At 35.4% G+C, this 24,294-nt stretch overlaps 2 protein-coding genes across 5 annotated transcripts in view; one reads left to right on the top strand and one right to left on the bottom strand.

Annotated features, from left to right (window-relative positions):
* LOC143681628 (uncharacterized) overlaps positions 1–19,646 on the top strand; it is a 102,245-nt gene extending 82,599 nt beyond the window's left edge. Inside the window, exon 3 of the mRNA XM_077158819.1 lies at positions 19,546–19,646. Within this exon, the coding sequence (XP_077014934.1) occupies positions 19,546–19,560 (15 nt within the window). The 3' untranslated portion in view covers positions 19,561–19,646. The remainder of the gene's footprint in view (positions 1–19,545) is intronic.
* The window catches only part of XPO4 (exportin 4), a 154,504-nt gene that overhangs the window by 79,631 nt on the left and 50,579 nt on the right, over positions 1–24,294 (bottom strand). For 2 of the 4 annotated variants that reach the window (XM_077158813.1, XM_077158810.1), the window contains exons 2-3: positions 8,798–8,903; positions 3,043–3,184 (exon numbers count right to left, since the gene is read on the bottom strand). In XM_077158813.1, coding sequence (XP_077014928.1) covers positions 3,043–3,184; positions 8,798–8,903 — 248 coding nt within the window. Of the gene's footprint in view, positions 1–3,042; positions 3,185–3,292; positions 3,464–8,797; positions 8,905–24,294 lie in introns of those variants that run through there. The other 2 variants (XM_077158811.1, XM_077158812.1) reach the window with 2 other exon arrangements.

The raw sequence follows: 24,294 nt of genomic DNA on the forward strand, positions 1-24,294 counted from the left end.
CCATTTCCTCATGGCAAAGCACACTGCCTGACACTTAAACATTTTATTAGACAATGAACGAGCATGTCTTCTCAAGTCAAGACTGAACTAAAAAACACTTCAAATCATAGACTTGAACGATGCACCCTGTACTCCTTAAGCAAATAAATGCTGATATCCTACTATGGGCAAAAATATTAATTGATCAAAGGGAAATTTAACACCCGCTGTGGGGATCAGAGGAGTTTCTAGTATACTACTATGAGAAAATACATAAAGCAAAAGTACTACTACTAGAAATGTACATAAAGCTAGTGTTAAACATTCTTATTTGCAAAGATTATAAATTACATAATAACTAACATTTACTGAGCGCTTATGATATACTTTATATAAACTTACTTTATAAAAAGTTAACATATTCAACGTTCACAACAATCTTTCAAGTTAAATACTATAATTCACTCGATTTAATAACTACAAATTGATGCACAAAACTTTAATTTGCCCACGGTCAGAGTTAGAAAATGGTAGACATGGGATTCAGGGTTTCTTAACCACTACACTACCACTGCCTCTTAAAGGAAAAAGTATACCATGCATTTCATTGTGTCAATTTTACTTCACAAAGAAGGAAAAAACTAGAATAGGAAAGAAAAAACTCTATGCATATAATGGGAAATACACATTTAAATAGTATTGTGTATTCTATTCTAGTCTACACTACCTGTGTAGCAGTCTACCTACATACTATGCCAAAAAATATTTAACTTCACTCTAATCCATATTGTAGAACAACACCTGTATATGTAAGACAAATAAAGCAGAACTGTTCTAGATTAAAAGAGACTAAAAGAGACGATGACAACTAAATGCAATGTATAATCTTTGGTTAAATCCTGAATCAAATAACCTATAAAAGAGAGGAAAAGACCATAAACAACATTATTCAGACAACTGGGAAAATGAGAATATGGATGTTAGATAATATAAATATTGCAATTATATAAATAATATAGAGATTATGCTCTTAGAAGAAATATGCTAAAGTACTGAGGGATGAAGTATCATGTGTTTTCATGTACTTTCAAATAGGTTGGGGGGAAGGGTATATAGACATGCCAGAGAGAAATCAAATGTTAACAAAATGTTAACTGTGCCTCCTGTAGGAAAAGGACATATGGGTGTTCATTGTATTATTCTTGCATTTTTCCTGAAAGTTGTTAATTTTTTCAACATAAGAGTTTGGGGGCAAACATATAAATGAACTATTTCAATATGGAACCCTACAATTAAGTCTAAAACAGCTTCTAAACTAATCACAATTATTTAAGAGCAGTATTGTTTTGGATAATACAAAAGACCATACACTCTCACGCATAATCCAAATGTGTCACATACTTAAATCTATCAAGCTCTCTAGAATCTGGGAATAGGGGTTGGGGGTATGATTAATAAGAAGCTCCAAGGTAATATAGAGTATGTCTAGTTTGATATAAAGTTCCCTGGTGACCTTGACTCTTTAAGGAAAACTACTCTAGATGATGACAGCAGCAACAGCAGCTAGAGCTTACTATCCACCAGGCACTGGCTCAGAACTGATTGTCTCATGGAATCTTTACACCAACCACATGAGGTGGGTACCAAGTACCTATTTTACAGGTAAGAAAATAGAATATTGAAGAGATATTTTTCAAGTCATTTTCCCAAAATCACATAAATACACTATTCTTCAGAAAATAATGTTTTATGTGTAGGGGCCAAAATATTAAAAATTCTTCCCACATCTAAATTCTTAGAAATATGGATGCCTTTAAGTTTTTCTTTTCTTTTATATATATATACACATATATATGTAGGTTTAACAATTTCTCCTAAATATGTTATCAAAATGATTTTTAAAATACTTTGAAAAGATCAAAGGATATCTAATTTTTAGTAAAATTCAACAAAATATTTATCTTTTCCATGACTGCCACCTATGAGAAATTTTTTGATGTAAGATACAGCACATATAAAAAATAAAACAATGCAACAAAACACTTGTTAAGACTTCTGCTTCTACTTACCTTTCAAAAGAAAGGGCTTGAAGGAAAATAGTCCTGATAGGCCTAACAAATATGGTCAACTGGAAATAACAAAAGGGCAAGCTAGTACCACACCCAAATAGCCTCACCAAAGGAAAAAAAATTTTAAATAAATAAGTAAATCCAGTAGGTGCACGGGTGATTCAATGCTAGAATGCTCGCCTTCCATGTGGGAGACCCAGGTTTGATTCCCCGACCAGGTACGCCCCCCCCAAAAAAACACAAAAAACAAAACCAAAAAAGGGCAATTCTCCCTTATTTTATTAAAACTGGAAAAAAAAAAAAACCCCCCAACCTCACACACACACACACACACACACACACACACACATCTCTAGAACACATTATTCATTAAATCATACACAAGAAATAAATGCATACAATCTTGCAAAATGTTTAAATAATACAGATGTGTACATGTAAAAAAAAAAATTTACACTCATTCCATTCTTCAAACCTGATAACCTATCCAAAGAAAAATGTTGAAAAATATGGTGCTTACTCCTCTAGAACCTTTTCTATGCACATTTCTATGTACATATGTATGTAGCATTAGGTCTGCTAATGGTACTTGATATTTTCCCTGTCTTATAATACTTACCATTCTAAATTCAAAACATGTTAAAAGAAATAAAGACCCCCACCAAACACCAAAAGAAGAACAAGTATAAAGGATTTTAGACTGTGTCCAAAATAACTTTTATTTATAACCAAAATCTTCAGAACTCAACTACAACAACAAAATACCCTAACATCTGGCACAATCCTTTTGAAGCAAAAAAGGTAATACTGTAAGTTTAAAGTATCAAAACAGCCTACAATTACACGTATGCTAGTTTTTAAAATATGAGCCCCATACAAAGTTTAATGATGAATGCCTATCATTTAAAAATAAAGAAAATGAAAACAAAACAAAGATGGATAGATATGCAAACACAGAAGAAGTATTTTAGCATTGCCTCCTCCATGTACTTACTTAGGCCTTTGTAAGACATAGGTTAAAAGGAATGTTCGCAGTGACTCGATGCTACCTTTTTCCAAGAGAATCCACTCTCGTACGACTGCTTCCATTATGGCTGTGGCAGCTTGAAAAAGGACATAGTCCACTTTACTAGTTTCTGAGGAGAAAATATAAAGCTCTTTAAACAGTAGTTCATATTACCTGGAACATTTTGCATTTATTAATTTTAAAACAGAACTTTTCAGACAAGGAATAAGATGATTACCTGTTCTTTTTTTAATCCAGTGACCTTGCTCTAGGACCACAAAGAGGTTAGTTCCTCTCAGAAGACACCTCAGGCAGGTGGCAGCTAATCACCGATCACAATTTTCACAAACTTTCCTCACCTCTCTTCAACTGTTACTTCCAAAGCATGAAGAACTAAAAAATAACACAGCTTTAAAAAAAATAAAAATAAAAATATAAAGCAATCAGAAAATTTCCTAAGAGATTCTCACCCTGTGCAAAACAGAACTCTGTAACTGAAAGACACCTTAATAAACTAGTCTTTGAACATTACTATTTGTGATGAGCCATGCTGTTAAAATATGTGGCTTTGGAGGTAATTAAGCTTTCAGCAGGATGACCCATCTCTAACAGCAAGTTCAGAAAAAAACACGTTTAAATTTTTTTTTATTTAAAAATAAAACAAGTCACGTTTGACACAAGGTGAGAAGTTCTTGTGAATTTTCTGATTGCAATACTGATCAAACTGAGTAAAATTCCAAAGCTAAACTTTGCCAGCCCTTAACTAGCAAGTTATATTATCTGAGCTAAACACTGAATTAGGGGAAAAAAATAGAAAATTAACACACAAAATTATATATATATTAATTTTCTATTTTTTCTTGTATTCACCAATACCACTATAATCAGTTTCCAAACAGCATTATCAAAGGGGAGAAACAGTCAAAATGAAGTCAAGGAAAAGTAGAAATTTTCTGAAGCTCTAAAAGATAACCATTATGTGAAATCCATGGCAAGTCTACAATTAGACTCCAGATTATTTCCCAAGATTACTGGACAGGAGTATCCAAAAGTCATGAGAAATTAACTCTAGCCATAGAATGGTACCTTCGAGAATTTATCAGAAGAGCGTGAAGATACAGCCAGGCACATCAGTTTCTTTCCTACTCAAGCTCAGTCATTTAAAAATCTTACAAATGAACTCAAATACATTAGCAATAAAAATTTGCAAGAAAAGTGTACTCTACATAATCTGATAAATTCCTATCACATTAGACTCATACATAGGTGTTTTGAACCTATCAAATTAATGAAGGGAGCCAACTTGGACCTTTATTTCTTAAAGTTTTGATTACTCCATGCTACCTTAACATGGATTCTAATTGAGATGATAATCATAATTCACAAAAATTTAGAAACCTTAGAAAATAATCAATAAATAAAAGAAAGCAACAGCTTCTAAAAATGTGAGTCTATTATAAAAAGATGTGTTAAAAGTTCCAGGAAAAACTAAAAACAAGGATTTTATTCAAAGAGAATTTGAAACAGAGATCAGCTACATTTATTTGGTCACATGAGAAATATGGTACTGCCTCATAAAGGAAATTAAAATAATCTTTCATTATAAACTTCTTCTTAAAAGAAAATGATGGTGGTTTTCCTGTCTTCATTCAATTGCAACATAAAATTGCAACAGTAAAAATTTTAGGGACAAAATACATGAAATCCTTAACCAATGGGTTTTAACAAGGAAGTAGAATCTTAGGGATTCACAAAAATTTTAGAAACAGAACTCAAAAGATCACCCAATTCAATCTCCGCATTTTACAACTGATTCCCTCATAAGATTAAGAGAGTGAATTAAAGGTCATCACTAATAAGTGTACTACAACAGTACTATTCCATCCCTAAATGCATATGCCAATGAAGATAAAATCAAATAAGCACCACCTGATTTTCATGAGCAATGAAACATGCTGCTTATTTGTAACTACTTGGGCTTATATCCAAGTCTTTTCCTGCCTATTTGGGCAATTTCAGAGGATAAATGACATTCAAAAGTTTTCAAGAAATGGAGTTTGGTAACTTTTTCTTGGATACCTCTCTATGGCATTAAATGAAGATGTCTAACTTACTACTCCCATAAGAAGCTCTCTAAACGAGAACTCTGAATGAAAAGAAATTTTAAAAGAAGGAATTTTTCTAAGTTATTAACTATAAACTACTTCATAAAAACCAGTATTGTCCTTCATGAACTGTACTCATACAAGACAAACATTTGCAAGAGATGCTAGAAGGAACTCTAAAAGCCTACCAGTTGGAAATTAGGATTTCAGAGATACATAGGAGCCTTACTCTTTTTTTTTTTTTCCGCACGGGCAGGCTCAGGGAATCAAACCCGGGACTCCAGCACAGCAAGCAAGATTCTGCCACTAAGCTTACTGTTTCCTGCCCAGGAGCCTTACTCATGAGCTGCGGGAAAGAAGCATTAAACTGCAAGGTCTTCAAGAAGAATTCACAATTCCTCTAGAATTTCTGAACTACTACTTTTAGGAAGATCTGCCACTCACCAGGATACTGCCTAGAAAGCTAAATGATTTACAGGTAGTTTGACAGGAATTTTCTACTTCCTACCACAGTAACTTTATTTTACTACTAATTATATATACACACACCTCATTTGTATCTTGTCTGCCTTCTGAAGCTAAAGAAAAGTTAAAGTGAAGTAAATAATAAGAGAGAAAAAGTACTACATTCTGATAAAAAAAAGCTGTTTTTTTTTTTTTAATTTAAAAACAAAACCCAAGTATTCAAGCCATAGAGATTTAGCTACTACTATCACTCCTTTGGCCTTAAAGACTCCTTTCCAAAGCAAAGGCAACGTAAGCTCCACAAAGTCTTTGCTCTGACTTTATGATGCATTTATACGTCTACCAACCAACACTAAAAAGTCTCAGCTGAAAGATGATCTACCAATTTCCAATAATTGACAACATCAATAAAGAAATATTTTCCTTATAGAAGAAAAAGTTTACTTGTCTATCTTTTTGTGGTTTCTTGTTTCATTTTGCTTTGCCTACCTACTTCTGAGATGAGAAGTGAAAGAAATTAATTTCTTCCTGGACAAGGGACAAAAAGATGCTACAAAAGTTAGCTCCAGAAATGCTAAACCAATCCCTCACTGTTCTTGGGCATTTCTTTAACAAGAAAGGAACTTGCAGGTTCTCTGAAGAAACATTTGACCCTACAAAACCAGTAACTTCCAAAGTGCCAAAGACTTCTGAGGTGAAGAAGTCTAAAAATGTGCTCTTCTGACAAAATGTACAAGCACACACATGCATACACACACACACATACACACACACACACAAAAGAGCAAAGAAAATTAAAAAACAAAAACAAAAACAGAATGAAAACAAAAGGATAAGAGAAAGAAATGAGGAAAAACAAGGAACATATAAAACTTAAGTTAGAAGTGGGAAGGAAGAACTTTAAGAAGCCAGAAAAAGGAAGTGTCAGAGACATATTAGAATGTATTACCCAGAAGTTCTATTAAAATGAAATACAATCCCTAAATAAGAAAGTGAAAATTCTGAGCTGTGATTGACTGCCACTTGTATGAGAAGTCTTCTTAGAGGAATTAACCCTTCTGTGCTGGTGGCAACTGAGTAGGGAGTTAAAAGATTTTCTGTGAGGTTTAGATGTAAACATTAATGTAACACAGAGCTTTGCAGTACATTAATGATTATGCTTGTAATACACACACTCAACCGTTTAAATACTTAACATCTCAAAACCCAAACTGATTTTAAAAGTGTGGCCGGAACTAGCAATACTATTCCTTAGAAAATTTTGTCAGAAAAGCAAGTGTTCCAAAACAAGCTGAAATGGTAGCAAAGCAATAGTACTTCATAAAATATGCACACTCAATAAGGAAAGAGTGGTATAAACAAACAGGTTCTAATAAAATACTTATAACTTAAATCAACTATTTCCCAACCAGTAGAAAATGACACTGAATTATAATAGAAAGTCAGGTGAAATACTGATGGAATCTTCATTAATCTAGTCAAAGCATATGCCATGAAAACCAAACTCAAATTATTTTAGGTTTATAGTTTAAGACAATGGTTTTCTAAATCTATTCATTCTGTTCAATTTCAAGGCAGTAAGGATGAGGTAGCACTCCCTTAAACTCTCTATACTAATGTTTAATTTTGCTTCTTTTAATTTAACATTTAGCTCATATAGTCTGTACAGGCACAAGGTAAATTTTCTTAGTATAAAAACTGAGCGTTCAAAATGAAAAAAGAAAGAAAGAAGAAAATTTTAAACTGCCTCATGTAGGTTTTTAAAACTGCTCCTCTCATGGGAAGACTTAATTCCTCTAATATCTGATGAGACAGAGCAATCTTTCATCACTGCCAGCTTGCAATCAGAGCACAGAGAATTTTTTAAGCTTTCATATTTTTAAAAGCCATTTAAATAAGGTAATAAATGGCATTTATATAGTTACAAAGTGCTTTTACATATGTACTACATTTGAGCATCACAACAACTTAAGACAGCCGAGTCCATTAAGGAAAATGGTATCATTATTCCCCTATTGGATATGAAAAAGGCCCACAGTGGGGAGTGACCTCCTAAGATTTAACAGGTGCAGCCAGCACCACTGGCACCTGGATATCAAAGCTTCTACTCCATTGTGCATTAGAATAAATCTAACACTTGTATTTTTATGCCCCTAGATGTAAAGCATTTTTAACATACAACTTTAAGTGTAGTTTACTTCAATCTGGAGACCAAAGTATTGGTGGCTAACAAATAAGTCTTACTAAAAGCACAAGAATAAAAAGCTGAGATGTTTTAGTTCCCAATCCTTAACTAACCAATTTTGTGGTCATGGTAACTCAAACAGCCTTTCCGAGCCTTAAATATGGGCTATAAAAAACAATTCCAATTAACAAAAACAGCCAACAATAATAAGGTTATAAAGTAACAATTACTGATGAAATTACTCATACTACCATTGAAAAATATCTAAGATGCACATGAAAACACTATGTAACTCTTATTGACAAATGCCATCTTTGGACAAGAGTTGTAACTCTTGTGACTGTTTTAAAAACAGAGGAATCATTTTCGTGTATGTCAGATACAATGCATTTTTTACAAAAGTGAAAAATCAATGCTTTATTTCTCAGGTATACAGTGTTAACTTACCCAGAAGTGAGTAATATGAACTAAGCAAACAGTACAAATTAAGTTATATATATAAAAAAAGAACAGTCATAAACAATTGCAAGAAAATGCAGAAACCTCAAACAGGCTTAAAATTAGCAATAAATACCAAAAAAATACTGTATGAATATTGTTTATGTCCAACAACGTTAATTTTAAAACTAACACTTAGAAAACTGGGATATTAAAACAGCAATTTCTTGAATAAACGATATCACACTTGAAATCAATTGGAAAAATGTGACCTTTCCCCCCCATCATTAACAACCTTCAGGTAATGGTCAATAGTAAAGCAAATTATTGAACACTAATTGAACATCTAGGGGAAAAAATCCAAAGTAAAAACAAAATTTTCTGTCTGGCTTTACAGAATGTCTTCAAAGCCACTTCAGTAGGGTTATTAATGGAAAAATTTAAATGTATGACCTGTTCCATTATTTTTAATGGAATTTAAAATGTATAATGTTGAAGATATAAAAACTAGATCTGATTATGCAAAAATATTTTTAAAGTGAATACTTACCCAAAATATGCTTGCAAACTGCAAATGGAGATTTTGATTTCCTAAATGATAAGAATATGTGCTCTGCATGCTGGCGCTGTTCATTATTGACCATGGAAGGTGGTGCCTTGAGAGTTTAAAAAAAAAAAAGTATGCTTGTTAAACAATAAAGCGTGAACAAAACAATTCTCTGACCTACAACAAGAGAAAATGCTTTAATCTTTTTATAGGTGGGAGTGGGGTATGGAGGGACAAATTCTTGCTTAAATTTCTCAGGAACTGTAGTATAAAATTTCATAATACATACCTAAGATAAAGTTTCAGAATAGATCGTAATTAATATTTTAAAATTTTAACTTATGTGTGTGACTAAAGCAAAAAATGTTTATTTGGAATTTAGTTTGAAATGCTAGTGATCAATGAAAGGGAGGGGTAAGGGGTATGGCATATATAAATTTTTTTCTATTTTCATTTTATTTCTTTTTGTGAATAGATGCAAATGTTCCAAGAAATGATTATGATGATGAATATGCAACTAGGTGATGATATTGTGAATTACTGATTATATATGTAGAACAGAATGATCAAAATAGGAATGTTTGCATTTTCTTTGGGTTTTTTGGTATTAAAAAATAAAATAAAAAGATTAAAAAATGTTTATTTGGTACAAAATTTATATATTGACTAGTGTAGTTCCTAATATAACTTATGTAGACAGCTTAACTGAACCCCATAAGTACACGGAACCTTGAGTAGGACATGAGATTTTGTTGGTTTGTCCAGAGTGATGCCCCGATAAATATCAGAGTGATTTGAACAGTGAATAAAAGAGTAATTGCAAAGTCCCCTTCAGGGAAGGGTGAGAAATGGGGAAAACTCAACTTCCCCAAGTTGAATTCTTGATATTCACAGGCAGTGTGAACAACCAAAGCTATAGGCTAGGCCCCCAAATTGGGGTTTGTTCATATGAAACAACCCCACAAAGGATAGGTCAAGCCTACTTAAAATTAGGCCTAAGAGTCACCCCCAAGAGAACCTCTTTTGTTGCTCAGATGTGGCCTCTCTCTCCCCAGTCAACACAACAAGCAAACTCACCACCCTCCCCCGTCTACATGGGACATGACTTCCAGGGGTGTGGACCTTCCTAGCAACATGGAACAGAAATCCTAGAATGAGCTGAGACTGAGCATCAAGGGATTGAGAAAACCCCTAGAATGAGCTGAGACTCAGCATCAAGGGATTGAGAAAACCTTCTCTGCCAAAAGGGGGAAGAGCAAAATGAGACAAAATAAAGTGTCAATGGCTGAGAGATTCCAAACAGAGTCGAGAGGTTATACTGGAGGTTAGTCTTACACATTAAATAGATATCACCTTGTTATTCAAGATGTAACGGAGAGGCTGGAGGGAACTACCTGAAAATAAAGAGCTGTGTTCCAGTAGCCATGTTTCTTGAAGATAATTGTATAATGATATAGCTTTCACAGTCTGACTGTGTGATTGTGAAAGCCTTGTGTCTGATGCTCCTTCCATCTATCTTATCAACAGACAAGTAAAACATATGGAATAAAAATAAATAATAGGGAGAACAAATGTTAAAATAAATTTAGTTTGAAATGCTAGTGATCAATGAAAGCGAGGGGTAAGGGGTATAGTATGTATGAACTTTTTCCTGTTTTCTTTTTATTTCTTTTTCCGAATAGATGCAAATGTTCTAATGATCAGGATGATGAATATGCAACTATGTGATTATATTATGAATTACTGATTATATATGTAGAACAGAATGATAAAAAAAAAGATACAGAATTGCCATATGACCCAGCAATACCATTGCTGGGAATATACTCGAAGGACTTAAGGGCAAGGACACAAACGGACATTTGCACACCAATGTTTATAGCAGCGTTATTTACAATTGCAAAGAGATGGAAACAGCCGAAATCTCCATCAACAGAAGAGTGGCTAAACAAACTGTGGTATATACATACGATGGAATACTATGCAGCTTTAAGACAGGATAAACTTATGAAGCATGTAATAACATGGATGGACCTAGAGAACATTATGCTGAGTGAGTCTAGCCAAAAACTAAAGGACAAATACTGTATGGTCCCACTGATGTGAACAGACATTCGAGAATAAATTTGGAATATGTCATTGGTAACAGAGTCCAGCAGGAGGTAGAAACAGGGTAAGATAATGGCCAATTGGAGTTGAAGGGATACAGACGGTGTAACAGGACTAGATACAAAAACTCAAAAATGGACAGCACAATAATACCTAATTGTAAAGAAATCATGTTAAAACACTGAATGAAGCTGCATCTGAGCTATAGGTTTTTGTTTTGTTTTGTTTTGATTTTACTATTGTTACTTTTATTTTTTTCTCTATATTAACATTCTATATCTTTTTCGGTTATGTTGCTAGTTCTTCTAAACCAATGCATATGTACTAAGAAATGATGATCATGCATCTATGTGATGATGTTAAGAATTAATGATTGCATATGTAGAATGGTATGATCTCTAAATGTTGGGTTAATTTCTTTTTTTCCGTTAATTAAAAAAAAAAAATGAGAAGGGACAATTGGAGCTGAAGGGATACAGACTGTACAACGGGACTGGATATAAAAACTCAGAAATGGACAGCACAATACTACCCAATTGTAATGCAATTATGTTAAAACACTGAATGAAGCTGCATGTGAGGTATAGGTTTTTTTTTTTTCTTTTTCTACTATTGTTTTAATTCTTATTCTGTTGTCTTTTTATTTCTTTTTCTAAATCGATGCAAATGTACTAAGAAATGATGAATATGCAACTATGTGATGTTATTAAGAATTACTGATTGTACATGTAGATTGGAATGATTTCTAATTGTTTTGTTAATTCTTTTTTTAATTAATAAAAAAAGAAAGAAAGAAAAAAAAAAAAAAAAGATACAGTTTCAGGAAAAAGGAAGAAATTCCTGCAAGGTTTGGGTCAGAGGATCTTTTAAGTATTCCTTATTTTAGAAAGATAAATATTTATCCAACATTTTTTGTATATGCTTTTTAAATTGTAGCTGATGTACCATTGCCTTTTATTCCCAGACAGTCCATGAGTCTAACCAGACCAAGGTAAAAAAATTTGTAAATTCTTCAGCACTGTCAAATACTTCAGCACTGATTCAAAACAGAATCCAAAAGACACTAAACACTGATTTCTAAAGCAATACTGAGATAAAAGTATTATGAGATAATTCTACCAAAAGTTTTCTAAAATCACCAATAAACCAGAAAAATTAGAGAACGAAGTTTGGAATTCACAGAATTCCCCTCTGAAAAATAAATTATTCAGACATATCTTAATAAAAGCAGCTTCTAACGTCTACCCAAGTTTTCAAACTTCATTTTAACATCCTTTCTTCTAAAGATAATATTCTTATAAATGAGATCTACTTAAAACACATGTTCTCATTATATGGTTTAGGTATCTTTTGACCTATTAGGCCCAGAGAACAAAAAAGAGATCACTTCTGTAGCCCAACATTTAAAACCAGAAATTCTCAATTTTGGAGAGGAAGGTAGCAGTAGATGATGGAAAAATAAACCTTTATTGTTCTATTCAATATAAAGGGGGTAAATTATAATTTCAAACAAAGAATCTCGACAATGAAAAGCATTTTGCAACGAAGTACTATTAGAGTAATACTCATTAAAAATTACATTAATTATGCAATACCAGTTATACTAATTTCAGTCAAAATAATAAGAAAATATGTAAATCAAAGAGAAATTAACTTTCATATTTTGACCTGAGAGAATTCTTATAATTAGCTAAAGCCAGGCCAAACTATTTCTAAGGATGGAGCACCCTCTACAGTTCTCTAGCTAGAACTAAAAATGTTTTCAATAGAGAACTGTGCTAAATTCTTTAGTACTTACACACACACACACACACACACACACACACACACACACACACACACACACACACACACACACACACAGGACAGTGCAATGGTGGTTCAGTGGCAGAGTTCTCACCTGACATGCCAGAGACCGGGTTCGATTCCTGGAGCCTGCCCATGCCAAACAACAACAACAAACAAACAAAAAACTATTAACTAACTATAAGCTAAAAGCAAATATTTTTATCCTTTTTACAAATTCTTTATCTACCATTTCCCCTAATTCCACAAAGCATCAAGGCAGATGCACCAACTTGTTACAATATATTGCAATTATTTATTTGCTCCCTTGCCTTTTCTTTATTAGTTTTCAGACAGCAGGGACTTTATTTTATTCATCTCTAAATTCTTCAAGCCTTGCACAAATAAAAGGGAGAGACATCCAATAATAATTTTAAAATAATAATAGCTAACATTTATTGAATACTTAACATTGGAAGGCAGGTGTTTTGTGTATATGAAATCTCATTAATCCTAACAACCACTCTATGAGGTAGACACTATTATCCCCATATTAGAGATGAAGCAACTGAGGCACAGAGATACTGTATAATTTACCCTAGGTCAAGTCCCAGTAGGAAGCAGAGCTGTAAACTAAACAGAAGTATGACCCCAGGGCCCTAACTCTTAAAGAAACTATATTTATAGGTTCAAAAATATAGAAGACATCATTCTTAACGTTTGGGATGGAAAGGATGCAAAGGTTCCCTAAAAGTCTTCCTTTAAGATCCAATGTAGACATTAGGGTATTTTACATAGCCTCCTTTACATAACAGCTTCAGTAAAAAAAAAATAATAAAGGTGCCATTTTATATTCCACGTTTAGGTTCTCTCATTGTCACCAACAATAAAAATTTTAGAAGGGATAACTTCAGAAATGTAATTTAATGAATGAGAAAAACTGAAAGCAATAACGTGTTACTACATTTATCCAGAGTATGGACAGATGAGTAAGGAAATTAAGACAAAAATAAACAAACAATGGAGAGGGGATGAGGAAAATGGGATGTTTTGGGATTTCTTTTTTACTTTTATTTTTATTATTTTTTTTTTGGAGTCATGAAAATGTTCAAAACTCCATTGTGATGAGGAATGCACAGTTATATGATGATAATATGAACCACTGATTGTACACTTCGGATGATTATATGGTATGTAAATTTATACATATATCAATAAAATTGCATTAAAAAAACAGGAATATACTCTCTCACAGTTACATAGGCAAGAAGTCTGAAATCAAGGTGAAAAAAAATACCTGAAAAAATATTCACTTACTAGTAATCAAATAAATATATACTCAAAAAAACAAAGAAGAGGTGTGTTACTGCTTTCAAAAAACAAAGAAGAGGTGTTACTAGAAAGCAGTGATGGTGGTAGAGTGAAAGCAGGTGACCAGGTCTGGGGATCTTTAGGAAAATAAAGACATAGATGGGGAAAAGCTGAGATTGTTTCTAAGGCATCACACTACCAGGAGACCTGGACCTCACAAATTCCTCACTCAATATACTGGTGTTTTGGGCCTCAACTCTCACCACCCCACTCCCCCAGTCCAGCCCCCTGCAATTTACAAACATGCCTGGAGAAACATCAGTGGCTCAGAGCTAGGGGCATCCAAGGATGGAACTCTGGAGATGATTTACTGATGAATGGATTAAATTACATATTTAATATTATTTTTTAATAGACTGTGTGTGCACATGTAAATGGGTGTATGAGAAAGAGACAGACAGAGAGGGTCAAAGTACCTAAATAGTTTCTATTTGTTAAAAAAATATGCACTGTGAATGGACTATTTGCCAAGCAGGATGCCATAAACTAGAGAAACAAAAGTAAGGAAAACAGTCCCTGCCCTTACAGAATTCTTAGTCTACGAAAAAAGACAGGCATTAATCAATTACACAAATAATTACAAGGGCCTATAATTTCAGCTTCTACTGATCACATTCTAACTTCCTCTCCCATCATGCTACTAAACCTGTTCTCAAAAGTCAAGAATCCCAATTGCCAAACCCAGTGGGGTCTTCAGTGTCTTTCTTTCCCTGGGCCGCAATAATTACATTACTAGTCACAACAGTGGCTATCATTTATTTGTCACTCTTACAAATACTATCTCCTTAAGTCCCAAGAACATTCCTATAGGAATTCTTTTTTAGCTTTCTATTTTTAAATAATTCCAAACTTAAGGACAGTTGAAAAATAATACATAAAAGCATACAGAGATTCCAAAATACCCACACTCACACCGAGATACAAAGATCCAACAATTTTAACATTTTGCCACATAATTCTCTCTTTCTCTTGTATATATATCTTCTGAACATTTGAGAGCAGGTTGCACACATCATGCTCCTTGACCACATAATACTTTCATATACATTTCCTATGAACAAGGATATTCGCTTATGTAATCGCCTTAAGTGCAGTTATCAAGTTCAAGAAATTTAACATTGATATAATGCTTTCAGTCTAAATTACAATTTTTCTTCTGTTTCAATGATGTCCTTCTCAGTGTTTTTTCTCCCTTATTAGAGCCCACCCAGAATCAGATATTGCATTTAACTATCATTATCTCTTTCGTTTATTTCTTTTTAAATTGTGGAAACATATACACAATATAAGTCTTCCATCTCAACCTCTCCCAAACATAGCATCAGTGGGATTAATCACATTCACATTGTTGCAGTACCCTCACCACCATCTTATAAGTTTCCCTGCACCCGACACTCATTTTACATTGACTCCCCATTGCCACAGCCCTCCACCCCTGGTAAACTGTACTTTTCTTTCTGTCTCTATGAAGTTTCATATTCTCTGATATTTTCTTTGTGGTTACCATGGGGCCTAAATTTACATCATAAATCTATACCAATCTCATCTGCTTTGATACCAATTTTAAAATCCCCCATTACCATTCATAAATTATGTCCCTATATCCTTCTGTATTCCTACCTTTATGTAGTTCTTGTTACATATTATATATTTATACAGTAGGAGTCCAAAACCATTGAATTAGCATTACAGTTTATGCAATTGCCTTTCTTTTTTTTTTTTTTTTTTTCATGGGCAAGCACTGGGAATTGAACCCAGGTCTCTGGCATGGCAGATGAGAACTCTGCCACTGCACCACCGTGGCCCACCCTATGCAATTGCCTTTGTAGATCCTGTTGGAATTAAAGAGTGGAATTAAAAAACAAAAATGGTATTTTTACTTATCCATGTCATTATCATTACCGAAGATCTTCATTTCTTTCTGTAGTTTCAATCAATTATCTAGTATCCTTTTCTTTCAATTTACAGAACTCACTTAAGCATTTCTTAAAGGGCTTATGATGCATTTTAGCTTTTGTTTATCTAGGGAATGTCTTGTTTATCTAGGGAATGTCTTAATTCCTCCTTCAGTTTTGATGGAAACAGAATTCTTGGTTGGCAATTTTTTGCTTTCTGAACTATAAACATGTCTTCACACTACCTACTTGCCTCCATGGTTAATGATGAAAAATCTTATTGAGGATCCCCTGTATGAGACACATTGCTTCTCTCTTACAACTTTCAAAATTCTCTCATCTTTGGCATTCAATAATCTGATTATAATATGCCACAGCATGCAGTATGGATCTATTAAAGTTTACCCTATTTGTAGTTCACTGAAAGTCCTGGATGTGTATTTTCATGTCTATTATAAAATTTCCACCCATTATCTGATCATTCTCTCTGCCCCTTTCTCTCTTTTCCTTCTGGTATGCCTGGTGCTGTCCCACAGGTTCCTCTAGCCCTGCTCACTTTTCTCTCTCTTCTTTCTGCTCCTCAGACTGGATGATTTCAACTGTCTTATCATCAAGTTCACTGACTGCTGTTGAACCCCTCTAGGGAATTTTTAATTTCTGTTATTGTGGTCTTCAATTCTGTTTGGTCCTTTTTCATAATTTCAATCTTCCTACTGATAATTTCTTTGTGTTCATCTGTTGTTTTCTTGATTTCCCTTACTTTTTTTGTCCATATTTTCCTTTAGCTCTTTTGTCCACATCTAGGACCATTTTCTTAAGGTCCTTTCCTGGAAAGTTCCAGGTCTGAACCTCCTCACTGATGGTTTCTAATGTTTTAATCGTCTCCTTTGCCTGGGCCATTGCTTTTTGTTTATCTGTGTGTTTTATAATCTTTTATTGAGATCTGAACATTTTGATATTTTATTGTATCATCACTGGAATTTAGATTTGGAGGCATCTGTTCCTTAAGACTATATATCCAGTAGTGTTATGGCATAGCTTTATTTGAATGTCCAAAGTGAATTAAAAAAAAAAAAAAAAAAACCAGGAAGGAAGGAAGGGAGAAAAGGAAACACTTTTCCCAGTCCTTGCAGATTTACATGAACAGTGATCCCTTTCAGGGATTATCCATACAATGAGTCTCGGGAATAGCTCCAGGCCAAAGTTTAGGGACATCCCTGATTCTTTTTCGAGCACGCATCTCATCTTGGCAACGTGCATGTGGTCCTCAGAGTTCCCCACTTTATGTGGATATGTATGTCCCGTCTTCCCTAGGAGACAGTTTCCTGTTGGTCCAGGCACTACATGGGATGTGTTATAGCAGCAATCCTTTGCACCAGGCAACACAAATTGACTCTCTATAGGAGAGCTCAAAGAGATGCTTTCTATACACAGAGTAAGTTCTAAGTTCTATATATAGGCAAGTTGGGCAAGTTCTAGGATGGCGAATCCCTCAGACCATCCCAGAAAGCCTGAGTCAGGCTTACATGCTCCCAGTATGAGCAGAGATTACAGTGCTCCTTCCATAAATGGGACCAAGATTCCCACACAGGGAGCAACTCACCCTGAGTTAGTGTGGGGTGGGGTAAGGGAAGGGCCAGTCAGGGCACCACAAGATCCTATTACCTTCAAGTGGCCTTTTTCTTAATTTTACTTTCACCTTGTTACTAGAATTCTTTAACTGTTTTCTGGAGCTTTTAGAAATGTTTCCAGTAATTCTTGCTGGCTCTTCAACACTTCATTGTGGGGATGGAGCCCTGAAGCATCACACTCTGCCGCCTTGATGAGGGCAGGGTCTCCCTTCCTTTACAAATGGAGAAACTGAGACTCAGAAATTGTCACATGCCCAACATCACAAAGTTAATAACCAGCAAAACCAGACTTGGTTTTGTCTCTCAACAAATGACCTTATTTTTACTTTCCCAAAATAAAATTCTTTCACAGTGTAGTTCTCTCTCCATCATATAACTTCTTTTCAAAATCTTGTCATCACAATCTTATCCTTCTATTACCATCTCCAGTTTCTTTCTGAATATCCCCTACATCACAACTTTCTCTTAAATCTGTCCTCTTTTCTCCCATACAGCCTCATTTCCTTCCTCATCTCTTTCCTAGCTGTTTATCTTTATCTTCTCTCAATCTACCGTACCTCAAAAACCCCCTATACAATCTTATAGGCCCTCCTTTAATTACAAGAACAGATATAGAATCAGAAGTATCTGGCTCCTAATCCCAACTCTACAACATACTAGTTGGGAAACCCTGGACAAGAATACCTCTCTGAATGGGGGAAAATTCAACCTCCCCAAGTTGAATTCTTGATATTCTCACAAGCAGTGTGGACAACCAAAGCTATAGGCTGAGCCCCCAGTCTTGGGGTTTGTTCATGTGAAACTTAACCCCACAAAGCATAGGTCAAGACTACTTAAAATTAGGCCTAAGAGTCACCCCCCCAGAGAGCCATTTTCGTTGCTCAGATGTGGCCTCTCTCTCCACCCAACACAACAAGCAAACTCACCACCCTCCCCCTGTCTATGTGGGACATGACTCCCAGGGGTGTGGACCTTCCTGGCAACGTGGGATAGAAATCCTAGAATGAGCTGAGACTCAGCATTAAGGGATTGAGAAACCCCTAGAATGAGCTGAGACTCAGCATCAAGGGATTGAGAAAACCTCCTCAACCAAAAGGGGGAAGAGTGAAATGAGACAAAGTGTCAATGGCTGAGAGATTCCAAATAGAGTCGAGAGGTTAACCTGGAGGTTATTCCTACACATTAAGTAACTATCACCTTGTTATTCAAGATGTAATGGAGAGGCTGAGGGAACTGCCTGAAAACGTACAGCCGTGTTCCAGAAGCCATTCTTACACATTAAGTAGCTATCACCTTGCTATTCAAGATGTAATGGAGAGGCTGGAGGGAACTGCCTGAAAATGTAGAGCTGTGTTCCAGTAGCCATATTTCTGGAAGATGACTGTATAATGATACAGCTTTCACAATGTGACTGTGTGACTGTGAAAACCTTGTGTCTGATGCTCCTCTTATCTACCTTGTCAACAGATGAGTAGAACATATGGAATAAAAATAAATAGGGGGAACAAATGTTAAAATAAATTTAGTTTGACATGCTAGTGATCAATGAAAGGGAGGGGTAAGGGGTATGGTACGCCTAATTTTTTTTCTGTTTTCGTTTTATTTCTTTTTCTGAATAGATGCAAATGTTCCAAGAAATGATCATAATGATGAATATGCAACTATCTGATGACATTGTGAATTATTGATTATATATGTAGAATAGAATGATCAAAATAGGAATGTCTGCGTTTATTTGGCTTTTTTTATTTAAAAAATTAAAATTAAAATTAAAATTAAAATTGAAAAAAAAAAGAATACCTCTCTGCACTTCAGGGTCCCCATCTGCAAACTAATGCTAAGGAACCCATCCCATATTTAATATGAGAACAATGTTGAAAATCTTATGTTCAGGTCTGAAAAAATTAATCTCAAATAGTTAACAAAATTGCAATTTAAATCCCAACAATGTTTATTTCAGAATGTGATAAAGTAACCCTAACACATGTACGAGCAAGACCAAGAATCATCGAATTAACACTGAAAAAGAAGAAGGGATCTTACCCTACACTTATGAAGGTACAGTGATAATTAAAATAAATATATAGGAAGGAGAGAGGAAGGCAGGAAAGTAGGAAAGAGAAGGAGGGAGATTAGAGCAGGAAAAAAAACAAACAACAGGGTAGAGAGACTTTCCAGAAAAAGACCCATAATACAAAGATTAGACTACAATAAATGGTATGGAAAAATTGGCTATTTATAAGAAAAACATAAAATCAGATTACTATTGAAACAGTAAACTACAAATGTTGGAGAGGGTGTGGAGAAATTGGAACAGTTACTAACTGCTGATAGGAATGTATAATGGCACAGCTGCTGTGGAAGACAGTGTGGCAGTTGCTCAGAAAACTAACTATCAAGATGCCCTATACTCTGGCAATACCACTACTCAGTATATACCCAAAAGGCTGAAAGCAGTGACACCAACAAATATTTGCACACCAATGCTCATAGTGGCACTATTCATCATTGCTAAAAGATGGACACAATCCCAAGTGTCCATCAAAAGATGAGTGGATAGGGCAGGCAACAGTGGCGCTGTGGCAGAGTTTTCACCTGCCATGCTGGAGACCTGGGTTCGGTTCCTGGTGCCTGCCCATGTTAAAAAAAAAAAAAGACAAGTGGATAAACAAAATGTGGTATATGCATACGATGGAATATTATGCAGCAGTAAGAAAAAACGAGGTACTGAAGCATATGACAACATGGATGAGCCTTGAGGACATAATGCAGAGTGAAATAGGCCAGACACAAAAGGATAGATACTATATGATTTCACTAATATGATCCTAGTAAAGGTAAACTCAGGCTTATATTGTAGAGTATTGGGAAACTAGAGATACACAGAAGCTAGAGACAGGTGTATGGTTATCTAGTGAGGTTGAACTTAAACGCATGACAGTGGATAGAAGTGATGGTAGCTCATTAGTGGGTTTATAAATAATGTCATACTGAAGGTGAACAGGATTGAAAGGGGTTGTATAGAGTCATGTATCCCACTGATTAACATTACAGATATAAATTCTTGAAGAACTACTTCAAAGGTATCGGTCTTGTACAAAGAGTCAATAACAAAAGGGTTATTGGGAAACTACTATCATATGCTATGGCCTATAGTTAACAGGGAAACATCAACAGTACCACAGCAACAACAGGAGTAAATAATTGGGGGTGTGGGGAGAAACAAGAGTTAAGGGAAAGTTTTGACTTGCTTTTTGGTAAGGGTGTGTCTGTTATTTTTCTCTTTGAACTAATGAAGAGGATCTAAAATTGAGCATACTGATGACTGTACAACTAAGTGAGGATACTGGAAGACTTGGATTGTTTATTTGGGACATTATCCATGATGCCCAATGGACAGAGGTGACTGAGGGGTACACTGACTGAGAAGCAGAAAGGAGAACTGAGGTGTACACATATAATGGAATATAGGGCGGCTACAGAAAGGAACAAAGTCACAAGACATGCAACAAAGTAAATGAACCTTGGGGACATCATGTTACACAAAATAAGACAGAAACAAAAGAACAAACATTGCATGTCTATTTAAGAAAACACAAGAACATCTGGTCCTAGATTGTAAGCTCTTATAGCAGTCGCATTTAGTCTGAAATTATAAGTATACTTCTAGATTCTGAGGTGCCGTGCTATATATATATATATAAAACCTGCTATTTCCCTGGAACTGTGGGTATTTGTGTGATACCTAAGACTCAGAGCTGGAGTTCTACATATACCCCAAATGCAGCTCTGAAAGTCAGAACTGCTACATACAAATGTTAAAGAAACAAAAATAAGGGGACTTCCGGAGAAGATGGCGGCTTAGTAAGACGCACGGGTCTTAGTTCCTCCTCCAGAAAAGCAACTAAAGAAACAGAAACAATACAAAACAGCTCCCGGAGCCACGACAGAGACCAAAAAGACAGCGTACCCCATTCTGGAACGGCTGAATGGGCAGGGAGAATCCGTTGCAGTGAGATACCCGAGGGGCGCGCGTTTTCCCGGCCGGGGTGGCTGGCGACTGGGGTCCCCTCCACGCACGTGGCTCCCCCGTCTGACTGGGAACGTTGGATAGCAGGGCCCTCCTGCCACGCTTGGCGTCTCGGGCCAGCTGGGCAATTTGGACCGGCACTCCCCCAAGCCGCGGCGGCCGGCGACCCCCCCTCCACGCAATTCGGATTGGCAAGTTAAAGGAGCCACAGCATCTTTTACTGGTGGGCCCCGCAGACAGACGAGCACCACGTGCGCCACCTACTGGGCAGGAAAAGAAAAACAGAGCCCAGAGATTTCACAGAAAAACCTTTCAACCAGCCGGGTCCCACACCCAGGGAAATCTGATCAAATGCCCAGACACCAGCAGAAAATAATGGATGACGCTCGGAAAATTGAAGATATGGCCCAGTCAAAGGAACAAACCATGAGTCCAAATGAGATACAGGAGCTGAGACAACTAATGCTGAATATACGAACAGAAATGGAAAAACTCTTCAAAAACCAAATCAATAAATTGAGGGAGGACATGAAGAAGACATGGGCTGAACAAAAAGAAGAAATAGAAAATCTGAAAAAACAAATCACAGAACTTACGGGAGTGAAGGACAAAGAAGAAAAAATGGAAAAAACAATGGATACCTACAATGGTAGATCTAAAGAGACAGAAGCTACAATTAGTGAACTGGAGGATGGAACATCTGAATTCCAAAAAGAAACAGAAACTATAGGGAAAAGAATGGAAAAACTTGAGAAGGGGATCAGGGAACTGAATGACAATATGAAGTGCACAAATATACGTGTTGTGGGTGTCCCAGAAGGAGAAGAGAAGGGAAAAGGAGGAGAAAAACTAATGGAAGAAATTATCACTGAAAATTTCCCAACTCTTATGAAAGACCTAAATTTGCAGATCCAAGAAGTGCAGCGCACCCCAAAGAGATTAGACCCAAATAGGCGTTCTCCAAGACACTTACTAGTTAGAATGTCAGAGGTCAAAGAAAAAGAGAGGATCTTGAAAGCAGCAAGAGAAAAACAATCTGTCACATACAAGGGAAACCCAATAAGACTATGTGTAGATTTCTCAGTAGAAACCATGGAAGCTAGAAGACAGTGGGATGATATATTTAAATTACTAAAAGAGAAAAACTGCCAACCAAGACTTCTATATCCAGCAAAATTGTCCTTCAAAAATGAAGGAGAAATTAAAACATTTATAGACAAAAAGTCACCGAGAGAATTTGTGACCAAGAGACCAGCTCTGCAAGAAATACTAAAGGGAGCACTAGAGTCAGATACGAAAAGACAGAAGAGAGAGGTATGGAGTAAAGTGTAGAAAGAAGGAAAATCAGATATGATTTATATAATACAAAAGGCAAAATGGTAGAGGAAAATATTATCCAAACAGTAATAATACTAAAAGTTAATGGACTGAATTTCCCAATCAAAAGACATAGAATGGCAGAATGGATTACGACCCAGCAATACCACTGCTAGGTATCTACTCAAAGGACTTAAGGGCAAAGACACAGACGGACATTTGCACACCAGTGTTTATAGCAGCATTATCTACAATTGCAAAGAGATGGAAACAGCCAAAATGTCCATCAACAGACGAGTGGCTAAACAAACTGTGGCGTATACCTACGATGGAATATTATGCAGCTTTAAGAGAGACTAAACTTATGAAGCATGTAATAACATGGATGGACCTAGAGAACATTATGCTGAGTGAGTCTAGCCAAAAACTAAAGGACAAATACTGTATGGTCCCACTGATGTGAACCGACATTCGAGAATCAGCTTGGAATATATCATTGGTAACAGAGACCAGCAGGAGTTAGAAACAGGGTAAGATAATGGGTAATTGGAGCTGAAGGGATACAGACTGTGCAACAGGACTAGATACAAAAACTCAAAAATGGACAGCACAATAATACCTAAGTGTAATGTAACTATGTTGGAACACTGAATGAAGCTGCACCTGAAATATAGTTTTTTGTTTGTTTGTTTGTATCTTTTGTTTTTGTTTTTATCTTTTTCCTTTTTTATATATTTTTTATTAGTATTATTATTTTAATTCTCTTCTCTATATTAACATTCTATATCTTTTTCTGCTGTTTTGCTAGTTCTTTTCCTAAATCGATGCAAATGTACTAAGAAATGATGATCATACATCTATGTGATGATACTAAGAATTACTGAGTGCATGTGTAGAATGGAATGATTTCTAAACGTTGTGTTAATTTTTCTTTTTTTTTGATTAATAAAAAAAAAATTAGAAAAAAAAAAAGAAAGAAACAAAAATAAGAAACCAGGCTTCAATTAGAGATGCGAAGGAAGCCAATCAGGTAAATCAGAATACAGGAATGGATGAAGTCTGCATTTTAGAATTTCATCTACTGTATGAAAACAAAGGCAGACAGGTTTATTTTGTCCAGAACCTAAATCTTCTGTAACACACAATCTAAATCAACCTGCCTAGATAGCTCAGTTAAACAACCCAAACACATGAAGCCCAGAGTGGGAATGAGGGCTTGTAATTCTCTATAACTTAATGTAATACCCAGACAGTCTGGAATATGAAGTAAATTAAAAAGTATTAGTAAAGTCCCTTGAGGGACTGGAGAAAAAATATGGAACCAATAAACTTTACCACCAGGAAACCCCTGAAACTCTCAAA

Source organism: Tamandua tetradactyla, chromosome 4 (assembly GCF_023851605.1).
Source record: "Tamandua tetradactyla isolate mTamTet1 chromosome 4, mTamTet1.pri, whole genome shotgun sequence".
Taxonomy (NCBI): Eukaryota; Metazoa; Chordata; class Mammalia; order Pilosa; family Myrmecophagidae; genus Tamandua; species Tamandua tetradactyla.